The sequence below is a fragment of the Macrosteles quadrilineatus genome, unplaced genomic scaffold (assembly GCF_028750875.1).
Source record: "Macrosteles quadrilineatus isolate MER2022 unplaced genomic scaffold, UCM_ALF_1.0 Scaffold_2__2_contigs__length_208266976, whole genome shotgun sequence".
Taxonomy (NCBI): Eukaryota; Metazoa; Arthropoda; class Insecta; order Hemiptera; family Cicadellidae; genus Macrosteles; species Macrosteles quadrilineatus.
This window is the reverse complement of record NW_026542595.1, coordinates 54,361,253-54,383,688: the sequence shown is the minus strand read 5'-3', so window position 1 is coordinate 54,383,688 and position 22,436 is coordinate 54,361,253. Positions and strand designations below refer to the sequence as shown.

The window sequence follows — 22,436 nt, the reverse complement described above, 5'->3', positions numbered from 1 at the left end:
GCGAACGTTACTGGGGATGATGGGAGGTGGGGAGGATTGGGGTTTGACTTTTAAAGGACAGAGATCGTGGGAACAACAAAAGGCAGGAATGTCGGAACAAAGGGAAATGACGCTACCTCCAACCACACAGGGTAAATTACTGTACTCTCAAAAACCGAAAAATGACCTGGGTTCCAATCAGGTTGACAAACAGTTTTTTTCTAGCGATTTTTTGCTAAAAATTGTCAGTGCTGACACAGTTGGTCCTAATGTTTTTGGTCTAAATTTCAATTCTTTTATGACAGCTTTATAACTAAGATAAACAAGTATAATAAACATTATATAGCTGAAAACAGGACTAAATTTCTAATTAAAAATAGGTATTTACCTTCGTCTACAGCTCAATCTGTTGTAACTTGAGTTACGGCCGTTTCGGCATTATAATGCCATCGTCAGACGTTGAAAATTCAGCTGAAGTAGCGTCGTCATAGTTGAAACACAAAACACGAACAGGCCTGTCGCACACACGGTACCGGTTGACATTGCCACGATCTGAACTGGATACCGACTGGAGGTTAATCCTGCATCGTTCTTTGCGTAGTGGTGTTATCAGCTGACCTTTGTACTCCTGCCTTTTGTCTCTTGTCCTGGTCTAAAATACTATTGAAAATGATGTGTGATTTATATTGTAGTTTGTCATTTAATATTGTGTCATCAAAATTATTTTCTGTATAGGCTCTGTAAATTTCGTATTCTTCTAATGTATCCAATTTATTTCCTTTCTTGCTTGTGTGGAGTATATCAAGGCCAGTGTTCAGATCATACATGTCATGGTTTTTATCAACCAGGTGTTGCGCAAAGGATGATTTTTGTTTGTCGGCTCTTGGACATGGGTGATGTTCTTTGTACCTGGTTCCGAATGTCTGTCCAGTTTTTCCTATGTAAAAGCTCGGGCAACTAGCACATTTAATTTTGTATACACCTGACTTCTCACTTTTGTCGATTACACGATCAGAAACGTTTAATTTACTAGGTGGCGTTTGCAGAGGCATCCACAAAATTGAGCGGAGTCATCAAGGGTTTATATTGTATTGTTTTGGTCATACTGGAGTAATAACAGTCATTTTTAATGCATGCGTTGCGGGTCTAAAGTAGCATTTTTACTCTTTAGGAAGTCAAAATAGTTTTAAGCCTCTATGGAGTAAAAATTAGCTGTTGTCAACTCAGTTGTAAATTTCTATTGTAAGCAATTGCATGTATCGAAATATGTATCGATTCGTGCTACAGTCTCTTCCCATAGCGTTTTAGCATTGTAGATTCCCACACTCAACACGCTCACCTTTACTACTTCCTTCACCACCCCCTACGTCGTGGACCTGTTTCCCTCTCATCCCATAGCATTTTAGGATTGCAGATACATTAATGTAATTGCCAAAGACAGTTCCCACACTCTGCACTGCAAGCCTTACTACTTCCTTCACCATTTCCTACGTCATAGACTTGTTTCCTTCCCTTCTCATAGAATTTTGGATTAAAGATACATCAATCTAACTGCCACAGACGGTTTTCACACTATGCTCATAATTTACTACTTTCTAAGCCATTTCCTACATCGTGGACCTGTTTTCATCACTTTCCATAGCAATTTAGTATTTTAGATACGTTAATCTAATTGCCACAAACATTCCCCACACTCCGCGTTGCTAGCCTTTACTACTTCTTTCACTATTTCCTATGTCGTGGGGATGCTTCCGTCCCTTCTCATAGCATTTCAGCATTGCAGATACATTAATCTAACTGCTACAAACGGTTCCCAGTTCCCACACTCCGCACTGCTCACCTTACTACTTCCTTCGCCTCTTCTTACGTCGCTATCCTGTTTCCCTCTCTTCCCATAGAATTTTAAGATTGTAGATACCTTAATCTAATCGTCATAAACAGATCCCACACTCCGGACAGCTCACCTTGACTACTGCCTTCACCACTTCCTACGTCTCGGACCTTTTTCTCTCCCTTCCCATGGCATTTTAGGATTGCAGATCCCTTAATCTAATCGTCATGAACAGTTCCCAGCTGCGTCATGAACTCCGGACAGCTTGCCTTTACTACTTCCTTTACCACTTCTTACGTCATGGACCTGTTTACCTTCCTTCCCATAGCATTTTATGATTGCAGATACCTTAATCTAATCGTCATAAACAGTTCCCACAATCCGGACAGCTTGCCTTAAATACTTCCTTCACCACTTCCTACGTCACCTACCTGTTTTCCTCCCTTCCCATAGCATTTTAGGATTGCAGATACCTTAATCTAATCGTCACAAACAGTTCCCACAGTCCGGACTGCTTGCCTATACTACTTCCTTCACCACTTCCTACGTCACGGACCTGTTTCCCTCCCTTCCCATAGCATCATAGGATTGAAAATACCTTAATCTAATGGTCATAAGCAGTTCCCACACTCCGGACGGCTCGCCATGACTACTTCCTTCATCACTTCCTACGTCGCGGACCCGTTTTCCTCCCTCCCCATATAATTTTAGGAATGCAGATACCTAAATCTAATCGTCATAAACAGTTTCCACACTCCAGACTGTTCACCTTTAGTACTTCCTTCAGCACTTCCTACGTCACGGACCTCAAGCTAGTGTCGTCATTTGATTATATTTATGATTGATGCCGTTTCTGTTCTAATATCTGTGGAATAATGCTATCAGCTATTTCTTTATCTACTGCATTCAAAAGTCAACAGCTGATCATATGTATTTATTTATGTGTCAAATACTGCTTCCATAAGGATTACATTAAAACTTTGAGACCCAGTGGGGCGGATTCCTGAGAGTTATTTTTAACGCCATATAGATGTTGGCACTCACCGATATGGTCTTTATCACCACCCAAAATTTGAAAACGATTGATTCAGCCGTCTAGGAGGAGTTTGCGTATTACGAAATGCATACAAGTCGACGTATAAGAGCTTCGCTCGCTTCGCTCACTCCGCTCAATTAATTGTCTTGTTGTTGGTCTTGAACGCCAATTCGATACCATGTTTTTTCAATTCTTTCGTAAGTGAGTACTGAATTGAATGTGAGTACTCTACACACACATACTTCTTCTTTTGTGGTTGGACGTCTCCAGACTTTTTGTTTTTCATATGAAAATTGTTCCATGTCAGACGTCAGATGTGATTATTAAATGTTCCAATGTCAGACAACAATTTTAATAAAGAACTCAATTTGATCAAACACATAGCGCTATCTAATGGGTACAACAGCAATATGATTGACAGGTTATTAAGTAAGATGAAAAACAAAAAGTCTGGAGACGTCCAACCACAAAAGAAGAAGTATGTGTGTGTAGAGTACTCACATTCAATTCAGTACTCACTTACGAAAGAATTGAAAAAAACATGGTATCGAATTGGCGTTCAAGACCAACAACAAGACAATTAATAAATTAAACGTTTCTGATCGTGTAATCGACAAAAGTGAGAAGTCAGGTGTATACAAAATTAAATGTGCTAGTTGCCCGAGCTTTTACATAGGAAAAACTGGACAGACATTCGGAACCAGGTACAAAGAACATCACCCATGTCCAAGAGCCGACAAACAAAAATCATCCTTTGCGCAACACCTGGTTGATAAAAACCATGACATGTATGATCTGAACACTGGCCTTGATATACTCCACACAAGCAAGAAAGGAAATAAATTGGATACATTAGAAGAATACGAAATTTACAGAGCCTATACAGAAAATAATTTTGATGACACAATATTAAATGACAAACTACAATATAAATCACACATCATTTTCAATAGTATTTTAGACCAGGACAAGAGACAAAAGGCAGGAGTACAAAGGTTAGCTGATAACACCACTACGCAAAGAACGATGCAGGATTAACCTCCAGTCGGTATCCAGTTCAGATCGTGGCAATGTCAACCGGTACCGTGTGTGCGACAGGCCTGTTCGTGTTTTGTGTTTCAACTATGACGACGCTACTTCAGCTGAATGTTCAACGTCTGACGATGGCATTATAATGCCGAAACGGCCGTAACTCAAGTTACAACAGATTGAGCTGTAGACGAAGGTAAATACCTATTTTTAATTAATATCACAGCTCAGGGGCTAAAAATGGATTTTAACTAAATTTCTATTTGTCACTGCGGTAATCAAACCATAACAGTACAGTACAGTACAGTATGTCATTTAGGCCCGCTGCACATTGGAGCGAGGCGAGGTGCAGGCAAGGCATGGCTGATTCTGTAATACATGTGTTTAAATGGAGCACCGCACATTGAGAAGAGAGCACCCTCTGTCAGTCCTCCGCGGCGTTGTAGTTGGAATAGGGCCTTCAGTTTTCCTGCACCTCGCTCGCGTCTGTGTTGGTTTTCTAGTGTAGGCTATTGTGAGTGAAAGATATAGTAATGGATCATTTAATTCAGATGGTACAAGATCACTGATAGCTTTTCTTGGGAAGTTATAGGTTGTTGAGCAAATTACATTCCTTCCACTACCGTAATGTCACTTTCAATCAACTTATGGATATCATCAAACTATGGTTTGTTCGCACAAAAATATTCTCTAAAAGACCGGTCTGGCAGTTCAGTAGTTAAAACATAGCCTCTGTGGCTTAATATTTTTTCATGTAATCATATTTCCAAAAACTTTTTACCTGTTTTGGATAGCGAATATAGTAAAACCATGTTAAACTAAATTATTAAAATCAGAATCAGATTGAAGATCCAAAAATTTGCCCTCTAATCGCAACTTTGTAGGACCAAAGCTAGGAAATCTCTGACCCGCCTCACCCCAATGTGCGGTGACATGAAAACGCCTTCGCTCCCATCTACACCTAGCCTGCACCTCTCCTCCACCTCACCTTGCTTCAATGTGCGGTGGACCTCAACGTGATCATTTACGGACAAACCACATAGTTCGCCTGCTATTTTTTAATGATGCCACTGAGGCTGCTCATTCACCATACATCTTGAAGAGGATCTGCCACCTTTTAACATCTTGGAAGAGTTTTTAAAAATTTTTTTCAGTACATCTACTTCCTTGTAGTAGGAACGTTAAATCAAACATGGTGGTCTAAAAAAATACTTAATTGGTCCTAAACAGAGTACCATACTTTGTCTGTCCCAATCATACAACAAACAAAGTTATTATTTGGCTGAACAGTAGCTCTACATATTTTATGTACAGTCCCATCTATTATTTTACTATGAGTATGTTTCACAGAAATTCTTAATCAAAATTATTCCCAAAAGAACTAAATATTATCCAGCCAACCTACTCTTCTCAGAATTCTCAGTTTTAAATATCAGACAATTATTCATCAAAACATTTTCATTAAGAATAATAAAGAAATTATTTTGTCTAGCTTACAACACAATTACCATGTACAAGACACAGGCAAAACTTTGGATACTGTACTTCACAACTAGCCTTTAGTTTGTTGAAATACCCCCAACGCAGCAAACCTGCAGACTAAGCGAATTTCCATTTGCCTGATTGGATTTACACTAAAATATCTCATTAAAAATATCACATTTATTCCCTATTTAAAAAGCATTAGTTTAAAGAGTTAGTTAGGTTTGCTGCGACAGGGAGGGTCAAAAACGTGTTTTTAGTAAAATTTTAAATAGTTTAGTATGAAATAAATGCATTTTCCAAATTTGATCAAAGTATGTTCATAAACAAGCAAACTACAACAGTTTACTTATTCTCCATACAAATAACATGGGGAATTTAAATTTACAATTTTTTTGAATTTTCTCCGTAACCATTAGGCGCATAACGCTTCATTGTACTAAATTATTTGTTTTTTTAAGCTCTACAAAATGGTTTGGAAAGAAATTGCTAAATTTTATGTTTTTTGGGTCGAAAATGGGAAATCCCAATTATTACCACATAAAACCCCCACAAACCCCCATTCCCATGGTCCGATCATGCTGATTCGCGAACTCGTTGGAATAAATGTAGGTTTACATGTTTGTAACAAATTTCATCAAAATCAGATAATTTTTGCTCGAGTTATCATGCTAACGGACACACATATTTATATATAATGGGTTTGAACGGATGGTGTTTTTGTCCTCTAGGGACCTCAAAATGTAAAAGTAAATCGGTCCCGGGTCCAGGTCTTACCATGAGTACTACGGTAATAGCTTATTCTCTATAGGAAATTTGCTAAAAGAACATATTTTTTATTGCTCCCCGTCATTCTGTAATGCAAATTACCTCCCAACATTAACTAGGCCTACTGCTACCGAATTTGGCAGTGTTGCTGTGTATACAAATGACAGGTCTGCAAGTGGCTGATGACTATGGGATGAGAGCCTATTTACGCAGAGGCTATAATTTGCACGCCTTACATAAATTCACCCCCTACCTCTGACACCATCATAATAACTTAATTAACTTATCCCCTTAAAATTTACTTTTATAATATTATTTGAATTAATTAGATAGAAATGTATATATACTCATAATTTTATTGTTGTTGTTCAGTTTGCTCATGATATTTAAGTGTTCTTTTCCCTCTTTTTCTATGCCAGTTGCATTTTTAACCAAGTCAAAGTTATTTTTAGTTTAAACACTTTTTTAAGGGAAAACTGTCCAAACTCATCAAAGTTTTTTGGATGTGCCGGGAATTGAACATGTCCCCTCCGCACTGAAGTCTGAGATGCTAGCTACACACCCAAGATAGCAATTGTGTTTTTGAATGTTCAAAGCATGATGTTTTGATTGTGCATTATATACTTTTTATCAGTGTACTATTATTTAACCAATATAGCAGACAAGTCATATATATCTTGCTGGTAAGAGCTCTTTCCCCTAGCACAGGCTCATTTGGGGAAATATGTACTATTCTTAAGTCTGACATATGTATTTCTTGTATATATTTGTTGTTGAATAAAGTGATTTGATTTGAAATTAAGTGTAAATGGCAAGAGTTGAGAAGGTCCGTGAAGTTGGCGTACCCATATTAGCGTATCCACTTTTGATCATACCAATCGTTCATCGTTAGTTCTCGATAGTTCCCAAATTTTTTCGTTAGTTCTCAAAAAATAAAAAAGTTATAGCCGATTATAAGTGGGTACGCTAACTTCACACTTCCGGGTTCTAGCACGGGCCGTATTCTGAGGAGAAATGTTTACATCTATATATCAATCGTTAGTTCTTCGTTAGTCCTCGGTAGTTCCCAAATTTTTTCGTTAGTTCTCAAAAAATAAAAAAGTTACGAGGCATACAAAGTGGGTACGCTAACTTCACAATTGTACAATTTCCAGCGGGAACAGTTTTTTTTACTATAAATGCCTATATCTATATACTAATCGTTAGTTCTTCGTTAGTTCTCGATAGTTCTCCAATATTTACGTTAGTTCTCAAAAAATAAAAAAGCTACGAGGCATACAAAGTGGGTACGCCAACTTCACAATTATAGAATTTCCAGCGGGCACAGTTTTCTAAATAAAAATGCTTATATTTATATACCAATCGTTAGTTCTTCGTTAGTTCTCGATAGTTCTCCAATATTTACGTTAGTTCTCAAAAAATAAAAAAGCTACGAGGCATACAAAGTGGGTACGCTAACTTCACAACTATACAATTTCCAGCGGGCACAGTTTTATGACTATAAATGCTTATATCTATATACCAATCGGTAGTTCTTCGTTAGTTCTCGATAGTTCTCCAATATTTGCGTTAGTTCTCAAAAAATGAAAAAGTTACGAAATATAAAAAGTGGGTGCGCCAACTTCACAATTATAGAATTTCCAGCGGGCACAGTTTTCTGACTATAAATGCTTATATCTATATACCAATCGTTAGTTCTTCGTTAGTTCTCGATAGTTCTATAATAATAACGTTAGTTCTCAAAAAAATAAAAAAGCTACGAGGCATACAAAGTGGGTACGCTAACTTCACAACTATACAATTTCCAGCGGGCACAGTTTTATGACTATAAATGCTTATATCTATATACCAATCGGTAGTTCTTCGTTAGCAGGGTGTCTACTAGTCGGGAATTCCGGGAAAATCGGGAAAAAGTCGGGGATTTTGAAAGGGCGGGAAAAGTCGTGAAAAAGTAATGAATTTCGGCCGAAGGTCGGGAATAATCTAACCTTTTAAAATTAGGGATGAACGGGTCCCAAAAATTTAATTCCCAAACATTATTGAGTCAGTATTCATATACATTATTGAATCAGTATCCAAATACGTTTTTGAATCAGTATCCATATACGTTATTGAATCAGTATCCATGAATACGTTTTTGAACCAGTATCCATAATTTATTGAATCAGAATACGGTATTGAATCAGTATGCATATACGTTTTTGAATCAGTATCCATACGTTATTGAATCAGTATCCAAATACGTTATTGAATCAGTATCCAAATACGTTTTTGAATCAGTATCCAAATACGTTTTAATCAGTAGTCCTATCCATACGATATTGAATCAGTATTCAAATACGTTATTGAATCAGTATCCAAATACGTTTTAATCAGTAGTCCTATCCATACGATATTGAATCAGTATTCAAATACGTTATTGAATCAGTATCCATAAATACGTTTTTGAACCAGTATCCATAATTTATTGAATCAGAATACGGTATTGAATCAGTATGCATATACGTTTTTGAATCAGTATCCATACGTTATTGAATCAGTATCCAAATACGTTATTGAATCAGTATCCAAATACGTTTTTGAATCAGTATCCAAATACGTTTTAATCAGTAGTCCTATCCATACGATATTGAATCAGTATTCAAATACGTTATTGAATCAGTATACAAATACGTTTTTGAATCAGTATCCATATACGTTATTGAATCTTCATCCAAATACGTTTTTGAATCAGTGTCCATACGTTATTGAATCAGTATCCATAAACGTAGTTGACTGTTACATTGATACTGTTACTTTGACTATCAGTATCCATATAACATATTGACACTATTAAATTATTGACATTAATTTATATAAGCTATTCACTGAGACATTGCTTAGCCATACAAGTTATTACCATCCAAGTACATGGCATACACTGAGCCATTGCTTAGCCATACAAGAAATTATGTATACCTTGTAGGTCTGATTCTATCCTCTTATTTTATCAATGTAAACCAAATGAAAGATTCAGTATAAATCTTGCAAAGGTTTTTGTTTGTTTACACCAAAACATATCTTTATATTTATAAAATCAATAAAATAAAATAGGTATCATGCTGAACAACATGATGCTGCAAGTAAAAATTATGAAATAGGCAAGAAGCTCACTGATATTTCCAGAAATACTGTTTCTTCTAATGCATGAAAACAAATATTTCATTCCATTGACAAGTATGAGTAGAAAAATGCCGCGTTGCTTCGAATCGAGTTAGGCTACATTAAAATTTGTTGCTGCTTCACACACCCCAACATTTGATATGGGATTTTTTTGGCACGTGATTTGTTTCGATCGTCAGTAATTTAGCTTTGTTGCGAGTGACAACATATGTTGACGAAGGTACCCGTGACCGCAAGACGGAAAAAGGTGTAGTAACATGGAGAATAGACCGAGTTTTTGGTCGGGATTTAAATAAAAATGGTAATGAAAAGTCGGGAAAAAGTCGGGAATTCCATTTGAGAAATCTGGTAGACACCCTGGTTAGTTCTCGATAGTTCTCCAATATTTGCGTTAGTTCTCAAAAAACGAAAAAGTTACGAAATATAAAAAGTGGGTGCGCCAACTTCACAATTATAGAATTTCCAGCGGGCACAGTTTTCTAAATAAAAATGCTTATATTTATATACCAATCGTTAGTTCTTCGTTACTTCTCGATAGTTCTCAAATATTTACGTTAGTTGTAAAAAAAAAAATTACGAGGCACAATTTCCATCGGGCACCGATTTCTGACTATAAATGATTATATCTATATACCAATCGTTAGTTCTTTGTTAGTTCTCGATAGTTCTCCAATATTTACGTTAGTTCAAAATAATAAAAAAGTTACGAGGCATACAAAGTTAGTACGCTGACTTCAAAATTATAAAATTTCCAGCGGGCACCGTTTTCCGACTAAAAACGCTTATATCTATATACCAATTTTTAGTTCCATGCACTGTAATTTGATTCATCTTCACACAATGAAAATCAAAGTAACACTGACATTAGAATAACTATCACATTATGATTCTCTCGAAGAGAAAGGATTGCTTATCAGTTCCAGGATAGCGCTTATCTGTGATATCCGCAATAGTAGTTGCAGGTGTCACTCGGTTAGATTATTTTTTAGGAGTGATAATTTTGATTACGGTATCAAAATGATTAACAGTTGAATATGTTCAGTTAATTAGAACATCCAAAAAAAGACAACGCTTCCAAAAATTGGTTTTAGATAAGCAATGAAATCATATTTATACCTACTTAGTTGTGTGAAAAAGTGCATTTTATAAAAAGTCCATCATGGAAACAAAATAAACTATCCATCAAAATGAAACCCAGAGTCTGCTAAGTAAAATGGTATAAAGTAATTTATAAGCAGTGATTATTTAAATTGGACTAAGCAGATAAAATATGTACGATCAAAGAACTTCTGTTTGGTTAATTGAACTAATCGATTGTATTGTTTGTATTTGTTTGTGTTCGGTATTAGTATTATAAAATTACATCATTAAACGTAACGCGTAACGAGTGACAGTTGCACGGATCGATACTGGAAGGTCATACGGACTTGAACAAACTGGAGACTGGAGTGGTGGATGGAATAAATGTGTACAACACATTACTAGCATGGCGTATTGGGTATGGCGGGGTCGAGACAATATTTATTTAGTTGTATAGTAGTATACTGTAAGCATTTTTCGTTGAATGAAGGTGCGCGCTGGAAATCAGAAGTATTAAATACAGTAAGTTTATCTATTCATTACTGGCTATACGTCTATTTATTTATTTTTTTAGAACTAACAAAAAAATCGGTGAGCTATGAAGATCTTACGATTAATATTAGGATATAGGCACTTTTAGTCAGACAAGGGTGCACGCTAGGAATTATTTGGGTGTGAGGTTGGCATAACCACGTTTAAGACCTTATTGCCTTTTTATTTTTTAAGAACTTATAATAATATTGGGGAGCTAACAATTAATAACGAAAAACTAAAAATTGGCAAATAGATATAAGCGTTTTTAGTCAGAAAACGGTGCCCGCTGGAAATTTTATAATTTTGAAGTCAGCGTACTCACTTTGTACGCCTTGTAACTTTTTTATTTTTTTGAGAACTAACGTTATTATTATAGAACTATCGAGAACAAACGAAGAACTAACGATTGGTATATAGATATAAGCATTTATAGTCAGAAAACTGTGCCCGCTGGAAATTCTATAATTGTGAAGTTGGCATACCCACTTTTTATGCTTCGTAACTTTTTTATTTTTTAAGAACTAACGCAAATATTGGAGAACTATCGAGACCTAACGAAGAACTAACAATTGGTATATAGATATAAGCATTTATAGTCAGAAAACGGTGCCCGCTGGAAATCGTATGGTTGTAAAGTTAGCGTACCCACTTTGTATGCCTCGTAACTTTTTTATTTTTTGAGAACTAACGTAAATATTGGGGAACTATCGAGAACTAACGAAGAACTAACGATTGGTATATAGATATAGGCATTTATAGTCAGAAAACGGTGCCCGCTGGAAATCGTATATAGTTGTGAAGTTAGCGTACCCACTTTGTATGCCTCTTAACTTTTTTATTTTTTGAGAACTAACGTAAATATTGGAGAACTATCGAGAACTAACGAAGAACTAACGATTGGTATATAGATATATGTATTTATGGTAAAAAAACTGTGCCCGCTGGAAATTCTATAATTGTGAAGTTGGCTTACCCACTTTTTATGCTTCGTAACTTTTTTATTTTTTGAGAACTAACGTAAATATTGGAGAACTATCGAGAACTAACGAAGAACTAACGATTGGTGTATAGATATAAGCATTTATAGTCAGAAAATGGTGCCCGCTGGAAATTGTATAGTTGTGAAGTTAGCGTACCCACTTTGTATGCCTCGTAGCTTTTTTATTTTTTGAGAACTAACGTAAATATTGGAGAACTATCGAGAACTAACGAAGAACTAACGATTGGTATATAGATATAGGCATTTATAGTAAAAAAAACTGTGCCCGCTGGAAATTCTATAATTGTGAAGTTGGCGTACCCACTTTGTTTGCCTCTTATCTTTTTTATTTTTTGAGAACTACTGTAAATATTGGAGAACTATCGAGAACTAACGAAGAACTAACGATTGGTATATAGATATAGGCATTTATAGTAAAAAAACTGTTCCCGCTGGAAATTCTATAATTGTGAAGTTGGCTTACCCACTTTTTATGCTTCGTAACTTTTTTATTTTTTGAGAACTAACGTAAATATTGGAGAACTATCGAGAACTAACGAAGAACTAACGATTGGTGTATAGATATAAGCATTTATAGTCAGAAAATGGTGCCCGCTGGAAATTGTATAGTTGTGAAGTTAGCGTACCCACTTTGTATGCCTCGTAGCTTTTTTATTTTTTGAGAACTAACGTAAATATTGGAGAACTATCGAGAACTAACGAAGAACTAACGATTGGTATATAGATATAGTTATTTATAGTAAAAAAACTGTTCCCGCTGGAAATTGTACAATTGTGAAGTTAGCGTACCCACTTTGTATGCCTCATAACTTTTTTTATTTTTTGAGAACTAACGAAAAAATTTGGGAACTATCGAGGACTAACGAAGAACTAACGATTGATATATAGATGTAAACATTTCTCCTCAGAATACGGCCCGTGCTAGAACCCGGAAGTGTGAAGTTAGCGTACCCACTTATAATCGGCTATAACTTTTTTATTTTTTGAGAACTAACGAAAAAATTTGGGAACTATCGAGAACTAACGATGAACTAACGATTGGTATGATCAAAAGTGGATACGCTAATATGGGTACGCCAACTTCACGGACCTGAGTTGAGAGGCAAATTTACACTATGGTATAGTATTTTATTTTATAAAACCAAGAAGCTTTCAGTGCTTATTAGCATTATGGTAAAAAAGTATTGTTCACAACTTGTCTCAAAAGTTTCACTTTCCCTCGCTATCTTGTCCCATGATGGGTCACTTTTAGGACTAGCAGTGAAATATACCAGGCATATTACCTTAAATTGGGGTAGGGTCCCTAACCCATACATTACATTTTAAACATAGGTTGGGTTTTTATCAAACTACTGTTTATTTTCATCATTTGATCATAAAATACTGATGTGCTTCATAAACAACATCCATATCGGATAATCATTTACATTGAAGTGAGGGTCACCTCATATTTAGTTACAATACAACATCAAATGTAGGAATTTGTTTTAGTTTTTCATGCAATTGACAATAAAGTTGTAATTCAGTTGTATCAATTTAAATTACAGAGGGAAGGAACTGTATGTCTGTCCACTTTAGCCTACTACATAATTCGCTTAGATACTTAGATAGTCATTGATGACATCCAAAGAAAGAGCCTGCTTCACCCATCAATGTATAAAACTAACTGGATTGTGCGCAGGCCAATCCAATTGCCAATCCAATTGCAGGCCAATTGTGGAGGCTTATATAGAGTTTTCCGAGCCAATACAGCTGTGTATCGAGGTTGCTGCATGGGCGAATTGAAGGTGGCATGTGGTAAGTTATCTTGTGCGAAACCGTGTCGTCGACAGCACTGCAGCCACCTGATCTTGGGCACACTTGCGCAGTTAAAAATGTAGACTTTTTTTTAACAGCAGGAATCCTTTTGGGAAAAATTAAGGCACGGATACGGAAGGACAACTTAGAGTATATGGTATGCTTCAGAAATGTTTGAACTATTTAAGCGGTTTGAAAATTTAAAAAGTGCCTATTCTCAATCATGCCATGAAAACACTTGCGCTCTTGGCTTTATCACCAACATCCACACAATAAATATTTTGATTAAAAGTTTATTAGAGAAGCATGCATTTAAGTACATATTATCGTACAAGTTTTTTAAGACCACCTGGAATTGTTATTTTCCTGTATAAGATATCGAGGAGGAAATAACAATAATCCAATTGTAAAACAGTTGCATTGGGCTTTAAGAAAACTTATGTTTCGCAATTGTGTCCAGCCATCTGATAAAGGTAATTGCTTATCATTTGACTTTAATTAACAAAACTATGTCATGAGCTTCAACGAATTATCCCAAGTAGTTAGATATAGTGATGAAGCTGATGATGCCAATGATATAGAATGTATGTGATACATGTTAGAAGGCATAGGAAAGTCTTCTTACTATAAAGACAATGTATTATACTTGTGGTTTTGTTATTCCAAAGTTGGATCCTAAATTGAAATGTGAAGAATGCAGTAATCTTTTAGTAACTGGCGATTCAAATCTAAGCCCTTACACTCATTTTACTGATTTTGTATCAAAAGGACAAGTAGTTAGAGTATTAACAAGTAGTAGTATTAATCAGGGCTTTGTCAGATATACTAAAAATTGTTAAGTTTATGTGCAATCAAATTGTTGCATATTCCAAGAATTGGCAGAAATTTGATACTTCAAAAACTATTTTATTAGCATGTAGATCCTTTGCTGGTAACGTTTTTCTTAATCATAAAGGTAATAATGAATTCGGTGAGGAAAGCCATGACGTGAAATTTATAAAATTAATTGGTATTTTGTTTAACAAAATTATATGCCACAGCATTTCTAAGCGCAAAACAGCAGAAGCTGCTCTGTCAAAGCTTAAGTACGTGGCAGAAGTGAAGTAAGATTATTCTTTTTAGCAATGTTAAGGCTAAATATGTTTCTTTGTTTTACAAAGTTTCTTAATAAAGTGTTTGTTATACAATCTTACCTTGTTAATACTTTAGCCTACTTTACTTTTAAATGAAATGGCGACCTTACAAAGTAGGTATTTTAAGCCAAGTATGAATGGAGATGAGTGCAGGATGAGTGGTGCGATCTTGTAGTCTTGTTAGTGACTAAGGCCGACATATTCCTTAGACACAGCTGTTAGCCTAATTAAATAGCCTATACAGCTAATGGCAACTAAGGGACCTACAGTTAATTGTGGAATCCGAACCACATTTTTGCCTTTGGTATATATGAATTAGTCTAATTATCAGGATAGTACTGCGGATAGTCGTAGTACTCACCCTTGCGGATGTTAATCCACACCAGGGAGTATCGCATCCACAGTGCATGCCTATAAATATCCACAATTCGTGACCTAGTAGCTGGATTACAGGGCGACGCCACCCGTCTTACTAATACCTTACCTGGGGGAGCAAGCTGGTCTAGTGGTTAGAGCACGGGACTTCTGCCCCTGAGGTCCCGGGTTCAAATCCCACCAAATCACCAATAGATTTTATCCATGTGTTAGTGCCTCAACCCCTAGGTCCAGCCTGAAGTAATGTGAAAAACAATCCCAGGCTCGTGCCTAGTGTCCTAGGACAAAAAAAAACTTTACTCCAAGATATTTTGTGTTTTACGAGAAACTGATAACACCCATTTTAACCTAAAACTATTTTGTATTGTAACATTTAAACATGATTTCTTTCGTTAGAGTAGTAAGTGAAGAACAAAGTCATAAAAGTTTCTTTATTGTAGTATTTTATTACTTTAATTCCACCACTTCATAGAAATAAAACCGGAAATTTAAATTATATTTTAACAGAAACCTCAGTGTAAAATATTCGCCGACAGTTAATAATTATTAATTGTGGTACCCAAACTCAGTTATTCACAGCGTTATATTTACATTTTTATTACTTGTACAAAACTTGATGAAAAATGATTATTAAAACGTCTTACAACGTTTTAGTAGGGCGCACAGGGCTGGATAAAGTTCTCCGACAATGCTAAGATGTGATACAGTGAGGCGCTTAATCCCACATGACGCCTGCAAAATCTAAAACGCAACCCCGATCCAGTGGCCGATCCAGTTAGTTTTATACATCGATGGCTTCACCTTAATTACTATTGGTACATTGATGTGTTATTAATGCATAGCCTATATGTTTCAGATAAAATGTGGCGATCAGGATTTCTGTTTTCAAAGCAATGGAATTCTTTAAAACCTCTAAATCATTTTTATGGGAGAAGAAATGTGTCCTCGAGTGCATCTGCTTACCAAACGTTAAATCTTGAAACCCGTCAAAATGAACATGATTTTAAAGAAAATCAATCAATTGAAGGATTTACTGTCCAACAAATATCGCCAATACCAGAATTTCAGATGAGGGCAATACATCTTCTTCATGATGACACAGGTGCTCAGTATTTACATTTAGATAGGAATGATTCTAACAACGCATTTTCTATTAATTTACGAACAACCCCATTCGATTCAACTGGTGTTCCACATATATTAGAGCACACAACACTATGTGGAAGTAAGAAATATCCATGTAGAGATCCTTTTTTCAAAATGCTTAATAGATCTCTAGCAACATTCATGAATGCAATGACTGGTCCCGATTATACCCTGTACCCTTTCTCAACTCAAAATCACAAGGATTTTTATAATTTAATGTCTGTGTATATGGATGCTGTCTTCAACCCCCAGTTGAAAGAATCTGATTTTCGTCAAGAAGGTTGGAGATTAGAACATGAAATCGTAAACGATTCCAGCTCTCCCATAATATTCAAAGGTGTTGTTTTCAATGAAATGAAAGGTGCTTTATCTGAAAATTCCAAACTGTTTTATGAACATTTAATGAACAAGATTTTACCAAGCCATACCTACAGTGTCATATCTGGTGGTGACCCATTGCACATTCCTCAACTGACCTACAAACAACTAAAAGACTTTCATGCACGTTATTATCATCCCAGCAATGCAAGATTTTACTCATATGGTAATTTTTCACTTATAAACCATTTAAAGTTTGTAAATGAAGCTTATTTGAAGAACTACGGGAAAGTTGAAACAAGTTATTCTGAATTCACAAAAGTACCACAAGAAAAAAGGTGGTCATCTGAAAAAAGAGAAAGTGTTTTTGGTAAGGTTGATAATATGGCTTCTAATCCTGAGAAACAGTCCTCTCTTGCTCTAAGCTATTTGTGCAGTGATATAAAAGATATCAATGAATCATTTACAATACAAGTACTGTCTGAGCTGCTGACATCTGGACCAAATTCACCTTTTTATCAGAGTCTCGTGGAACCCAACGTTGGTTCTGGTTTCAGTCCTGTTACTGGGTTTGAAGGACAAACAAGAGACACTTTCTTTTCTGTCGGTTTGCAAGGGCTTAGTACAAAAGATTTTGATTGGGTTGTTGAAACCAGTGAAAAGACCATTGATAAAGTTATCAAAGAAGGATTTGATCAACGTCGCATCGAAGCCATACTACACGAAATTGAATTAACTACAAAACATCAGTCCACAGATTTTGGATTACGATTCCTATATGGTTTGACCTCATTATGGAATCATGATGGGGACATTATCAAATCGTTAAAAGTTAATGATATTGTTGATACCTTCAAGAGCAACTTGTCAAATAATCCTCATTATCTCCAAGAGAAAGTTGAAGAGTATTTAAAACAGAATCATCACAAACTCATCCTAACAATGTCTCCGGATGAGCAATATGATGAAAAGAAAATTAAGCTTGAAAATGACCTTCTACAGAACAAATTGGCTAGCTTGACATCGGAAATGAAAAAGACAATCTTCGAAGATGGGTTGCGATTACAAAAGGAGCAAGAAGAGAAGCAAAATGTTGATTGTCTGCCTACCTTAAAATCTGATGATTTAAAGAAACATGTTGAGAAAGATGAAGTTCAACAAACCGTTGTTTCTGATGTACCAGTACACATCAGTTTGCAGCCAACTAATAGTTTGACTTATGTTAGAGGAATCCTAGACACTTCACACATCGAGAATGACTTAAAACCTTTCATTCCCTTATTTTCAAAAGTAGCCACTAAAATGGGTACCAAAAGTCATAACTATAAAGAATTTGATCAACTTGTACATTTGAAAACTGGAGGATTAAGCCTATCTCATCATATTGTCGAAAAGAAAGATGACCCAAACAGTTTTGAAGACGGAATAATGTTTTCTTCCTATGCTCTTGATACAAATGTTGAATCAATGTTTTCAATTTGGAATGAAATGTTCAATGAAGTAAAATTTGATGACAAAGGGAGATTAGAAACATTAATGAAATCAAATGCTGTCAATATGGTAAACAGACTTGCTGAACAGGGACATTTGTATGCAATGAGTGCATCTGCTGCTTTAGTCAACCCTGCCTCTCTCCGAAGTGAAGAAATCTCTGGATTACAGCATGTAAAATGGTTTTGTAATCTTGTTCAACAAAGTCAATATGAAATAATTCTCTCCAAGTTAGATTCAATTGCCAATAACTTATTTAGCAAGAGATTCATGAGGATAGCAGTAAATGCATCGCCTGAAAGTGAAGTTGCACTGAACTCAACCTTGGACTCTTTTATTAAGTCAATTCCAGGTTCTTTTGAAAAGCCTATCGTCACAGTGGACAATAATGGATATATTAAACCAAATAAATATGGTATTCATTATGAGTCTTCCCTTCCTGTAAGCTACACAAGCAAATCTATTCAGACTGTTCCATATCTACATAAAGATTACGCACCTCTTAGGATTCTCTGCAGATTACTATCTTCTAAATATCTTCTCCCAACAGTGAGAGAAAAGGGAGGAGCCTATGGCGCTGGAGCTCGACTTAATTCAGCCGGCGTGATATCTTTCTTCTCTTACAGGGACCCCAACCCTGCAAAAACCTTCAATGTATTTGATGCGTCATTAGATTGGTTGAACAAGAAAGAGTTTACAGGTAAAGACATTGAAGAAGCAAAGCTGGGTACTTTTCAAACTGTGGATGCACCAGTCCCTCCTGGTGCTCGAGGCACAAGACAGTTTCTGTATGGAATCAGCGATGAAGAATTTGCAAGACATCGCCTTGAACTGATGGCTGTTAAAGAAGAAGATGTCCTGAGAGTAGCATCAAAATACCTTGATCCAAGCTGCACCAGTTGTGAAGGTAGAGTATTATTTGGACCCAAAAACACAGAAGTATCAAAAAGACATGGTGAGCAGTGGAAATTGGAGCAGATTTAAAGACATAATGTTTGTACATAATTAAAAATAACTGAAAGTTGATAGATTCTGTACAAATGAGACTTTTTATAAATTTAGGTTTCATGTACAGTTTGTAAATACAATTTTTTTGTTATCTTGATTTTTTATTTCAAGCTCCATTGTCCATTTACTAGCACAATAAGATTGATAACTATTAACCAGTTATTTTTTTAGTACTAGTACTTATTTTGTTATCTGAAAATTCCTTCAATTTACCTCAAGTCTATCACATAAAAAACACAAGCTTAAATTTAAACAATTAGTAATTTAGGATTCTCTTGGGAGATTCAAGGTGTTATTAAATCAGTAATGTAGCATGTCAGCGTAAATATATCAGTGGCAGATAATAAATATACCCCTGCCACAGCAAGTCTGCAGACTAAGCGAACGGATTTCCATTTACCTGGCTGGATTTCTACAAAAATATTCTCTGAAAATGGTCAGATTTTTTCCTGTTTAAATAACATTATTTTAATGAGTACCTAGGTTTGCCTGCTACATGGAAGGTAGGTGATGTGTGTATAAAGGTCCTGAAATGCTGTGAAAAGATCTTCATTTCAGCTATTAAGACCTAAGATCTTGAATCAGTACCAGTGTACTTTCTGTTTGGGGTCCTCAAAGCCCTATAATTCACAGTTTTCTCAATCAATATCTATTATCCTATACTCTGATACGAGCTATGTCTGTCTGTAATATATATGTCGAAATCCAGCAGAAGGATTTTGAATAAGTTGTGTATTATTCCAGATCGAAATGAAGTTTTAAAAGGTCTTATATGCCTCCAAAGTTGAAATAGGTAGTTCGAATAAATAAACGAAATAGCTGGTTGATGCAATAAGCAGATGTTTTTTTATTATTTGAAATATTTTTTACTTTCTCCCCCAACAACAAAACAATACTTTATCCATATACTATGGTATAGACCATAGTATATGGATAAAGACAAGTATTGTTTTCGTCAAAGTGTTTGAGTTTTGAGTGGATATATTCGTTTTGGGTCCCGGGGGACCCAAAAAAGTGGTTTTCGAAGTGATGTCTGTCTGTGTGTGTCTGTATCTGTATGTGTGGATGTGTACATAGCTACAGACTATACCTGTGGTCCGACTTTGATGAAATTTGATATGTAGGTACTAATCCGTGGTATTTCCAGGCGTTTATTTTCATTTTTTTTATATATGTTGATTGTTAATGTTGATTTCCCATAAAATAACGGGAAAATCTGATCTTTCCAAAAATGGTCCGAACGATTTTAATAAAAAATTTGTACGTTGTGGCGGTTGTGACTCTTTAAATTCTGAACAAAATTGTATAACTCCCATTCCTGTAAAAATTTTGGTTAAAAAGTTATTGTAAATTATGTTATTTTTTCATAAAATAAGAGAAAATAGTATTTTCCGAAAAATCTAGATTTGATTGAATTTAGTATGTGATAATCCTTATAATTCTTAATAACCCATTCCTGTAAAAACTACGGTTCAAAATCATTGTAACTTCTGTTATTTTCCCATAAAACCCATGAAAAACGGAAAATTGATTTTAAAAAAACCCACATTCGTGTAAAAATTACGGTTCAAAAGTTAATGCAATATGGTGATTTTACCTATTAATCGTAGTAACTCGTTGCTTACCCATGATAAAATGTGGTTGACAAGCTAATGGAACAAAGCATGTGTCAGATTGCTGATGCATCTACCATTCCCCCTTCCAGTTGTTCTATTGACTGATTTGATATGTTGTAGTCTATATTTCTGTCTTATCTATATATATTAGCCCAAGTGAGTATTAAGAATAGTAAATATGTGCATGAGAGGTTGACTTCTAAAGTGCAAGTAAAAGCCAAGATATACGGTGGGTGATAGCGTGAGAATTTCCAAGTATAACCATGTATTTAGTAAAGGATATACCCCGAACTGGACAGGGGAGCTATTTACAATAGCTTAAAAGATGAAAATGGCAATATAATCAAGGGAGGATTCTATACAGAGGAGTTGTTAAAGACCAAGTATAAAGACGTGTATTTGGTAGAGAAGGTGATTAGGAGGAAGGATGATTTGTTGTATGTCAAATGGGAAATGGCTTGGACTCCCAAGTAGCCAGAATTCATGGATTTCCGCAAAGGATGTTGAGAAGCAAGCCTAAGGGAGCACGCAGCCAGGAGCGCGCCCGAGTTTGCGTGCAAATCACGCTCGATTATGAGAATATACATGTGAATGGGTGTGGATTTGAATTTGTAATGGAGTTGTACATTTGTATGGGCTTGTATAGGCCGAGAGCAAGTTTAAGAGGCATATCCTAAAAGACAAAGGAATGGCAATATTAAACAGCTCGTATGGCTAATATATATAGATAAGACAGAAATATAGACTACAACATATCAAATCAGTCAATAGAACAACTGGAAGGGGGAATGGTGGATGTACTAGCAATTAGGCATGGGGCGAGGGAGTTGCCCCAAAAACCTCGCGCCTCAAAAAATGGCGGTGACAACATATACTACTACACACCGCTGGAGATGAGAAGCGTGGGGAGCACGCCCGAGTTCTGGTGCAAATCTCACATGATTTTGAAAATATATGTTGATTTTTAATGTTAATGGAGTTGTATAGTAGTATAGGGGATCTATAGGCAAAGATCAGGATTTTTGGTTTTGATGGATAAAAATGATCCCCATGTTATTCTTATGGGAAATAACTCCTAAAGAGGCGTCATACCGGCATATTGCCACTTCTGGATTTAGAAAATGCATGCTTTCAACACGGACTGTGTTGCGTGCTCACGTGGTGGTAGGTATTTATACACCTAATGAAAAAAAAAAAAAAAAAAAAAAAAAACTGATTATCCACTGGCTATTAAGTAAAATATTCTATCCATTTAAAATAATAGTTCTTAAGCGCAGCAACGCGCGCCGGGTAACTGCTAGTCCTCATTAAGAATAACATGGGAGTTTTAAATTTACAAATTTAATTAATTTAATTTCTTTATTTACCTGTCGCAATGCAGAGCCCGACCTCTTCATCCATGCCGCACTCCCTGGCCAAGGAAGTGGCTGGCTTCTCACGACCCACTGAGAATACCCTCGGCAGTGCAGAGCACACAACCGCTGCAACACAACTGGGGGTGGGGGCACTCCCAGTGAGAGCGTCTATCACTCTTTTAGTCGCCTCTTAGGACAATCCCGAGAAGGCTGCGGTCCTATTCTAGCCCGGTACCGAACGGGGAGGAATTTATATGGACTATTTGATTTGATCGATAGATTAGGCTACTTCCTTT

General features: G+C 36.0%; 1 protein-coding gene across 3 annotated transcripts in view; it reads left to right on the top strand.

The window, feature by feature from the left end:
* LOC128985660 (presequence protease, mitochondrial-like) overlaps positions 1 to 19,260 on the top strand; it is a 31,190-nt gene extending 11,930 nt beyond the window's left edge. For all 3 annotated transcript variants that reach the window (XM_054405420.1, XM_054405421.1, XM_054405422.1), the window contains one exon: positions 16,063 to 19,260. In XM_054405420.1, coding sequence (XP_054261395.1) covers positions 16,063 to 19,145 — 3,083 coding nt within the window. In that variant the 3' untranslated portion in view covers positions 19,146 to 19,260. The remainder of the gene's footprint in view (positions 1 to 16,062) is intronic.
* Positions 19,261 to 22,436: the final 3,176 nt, after the last annotated feature.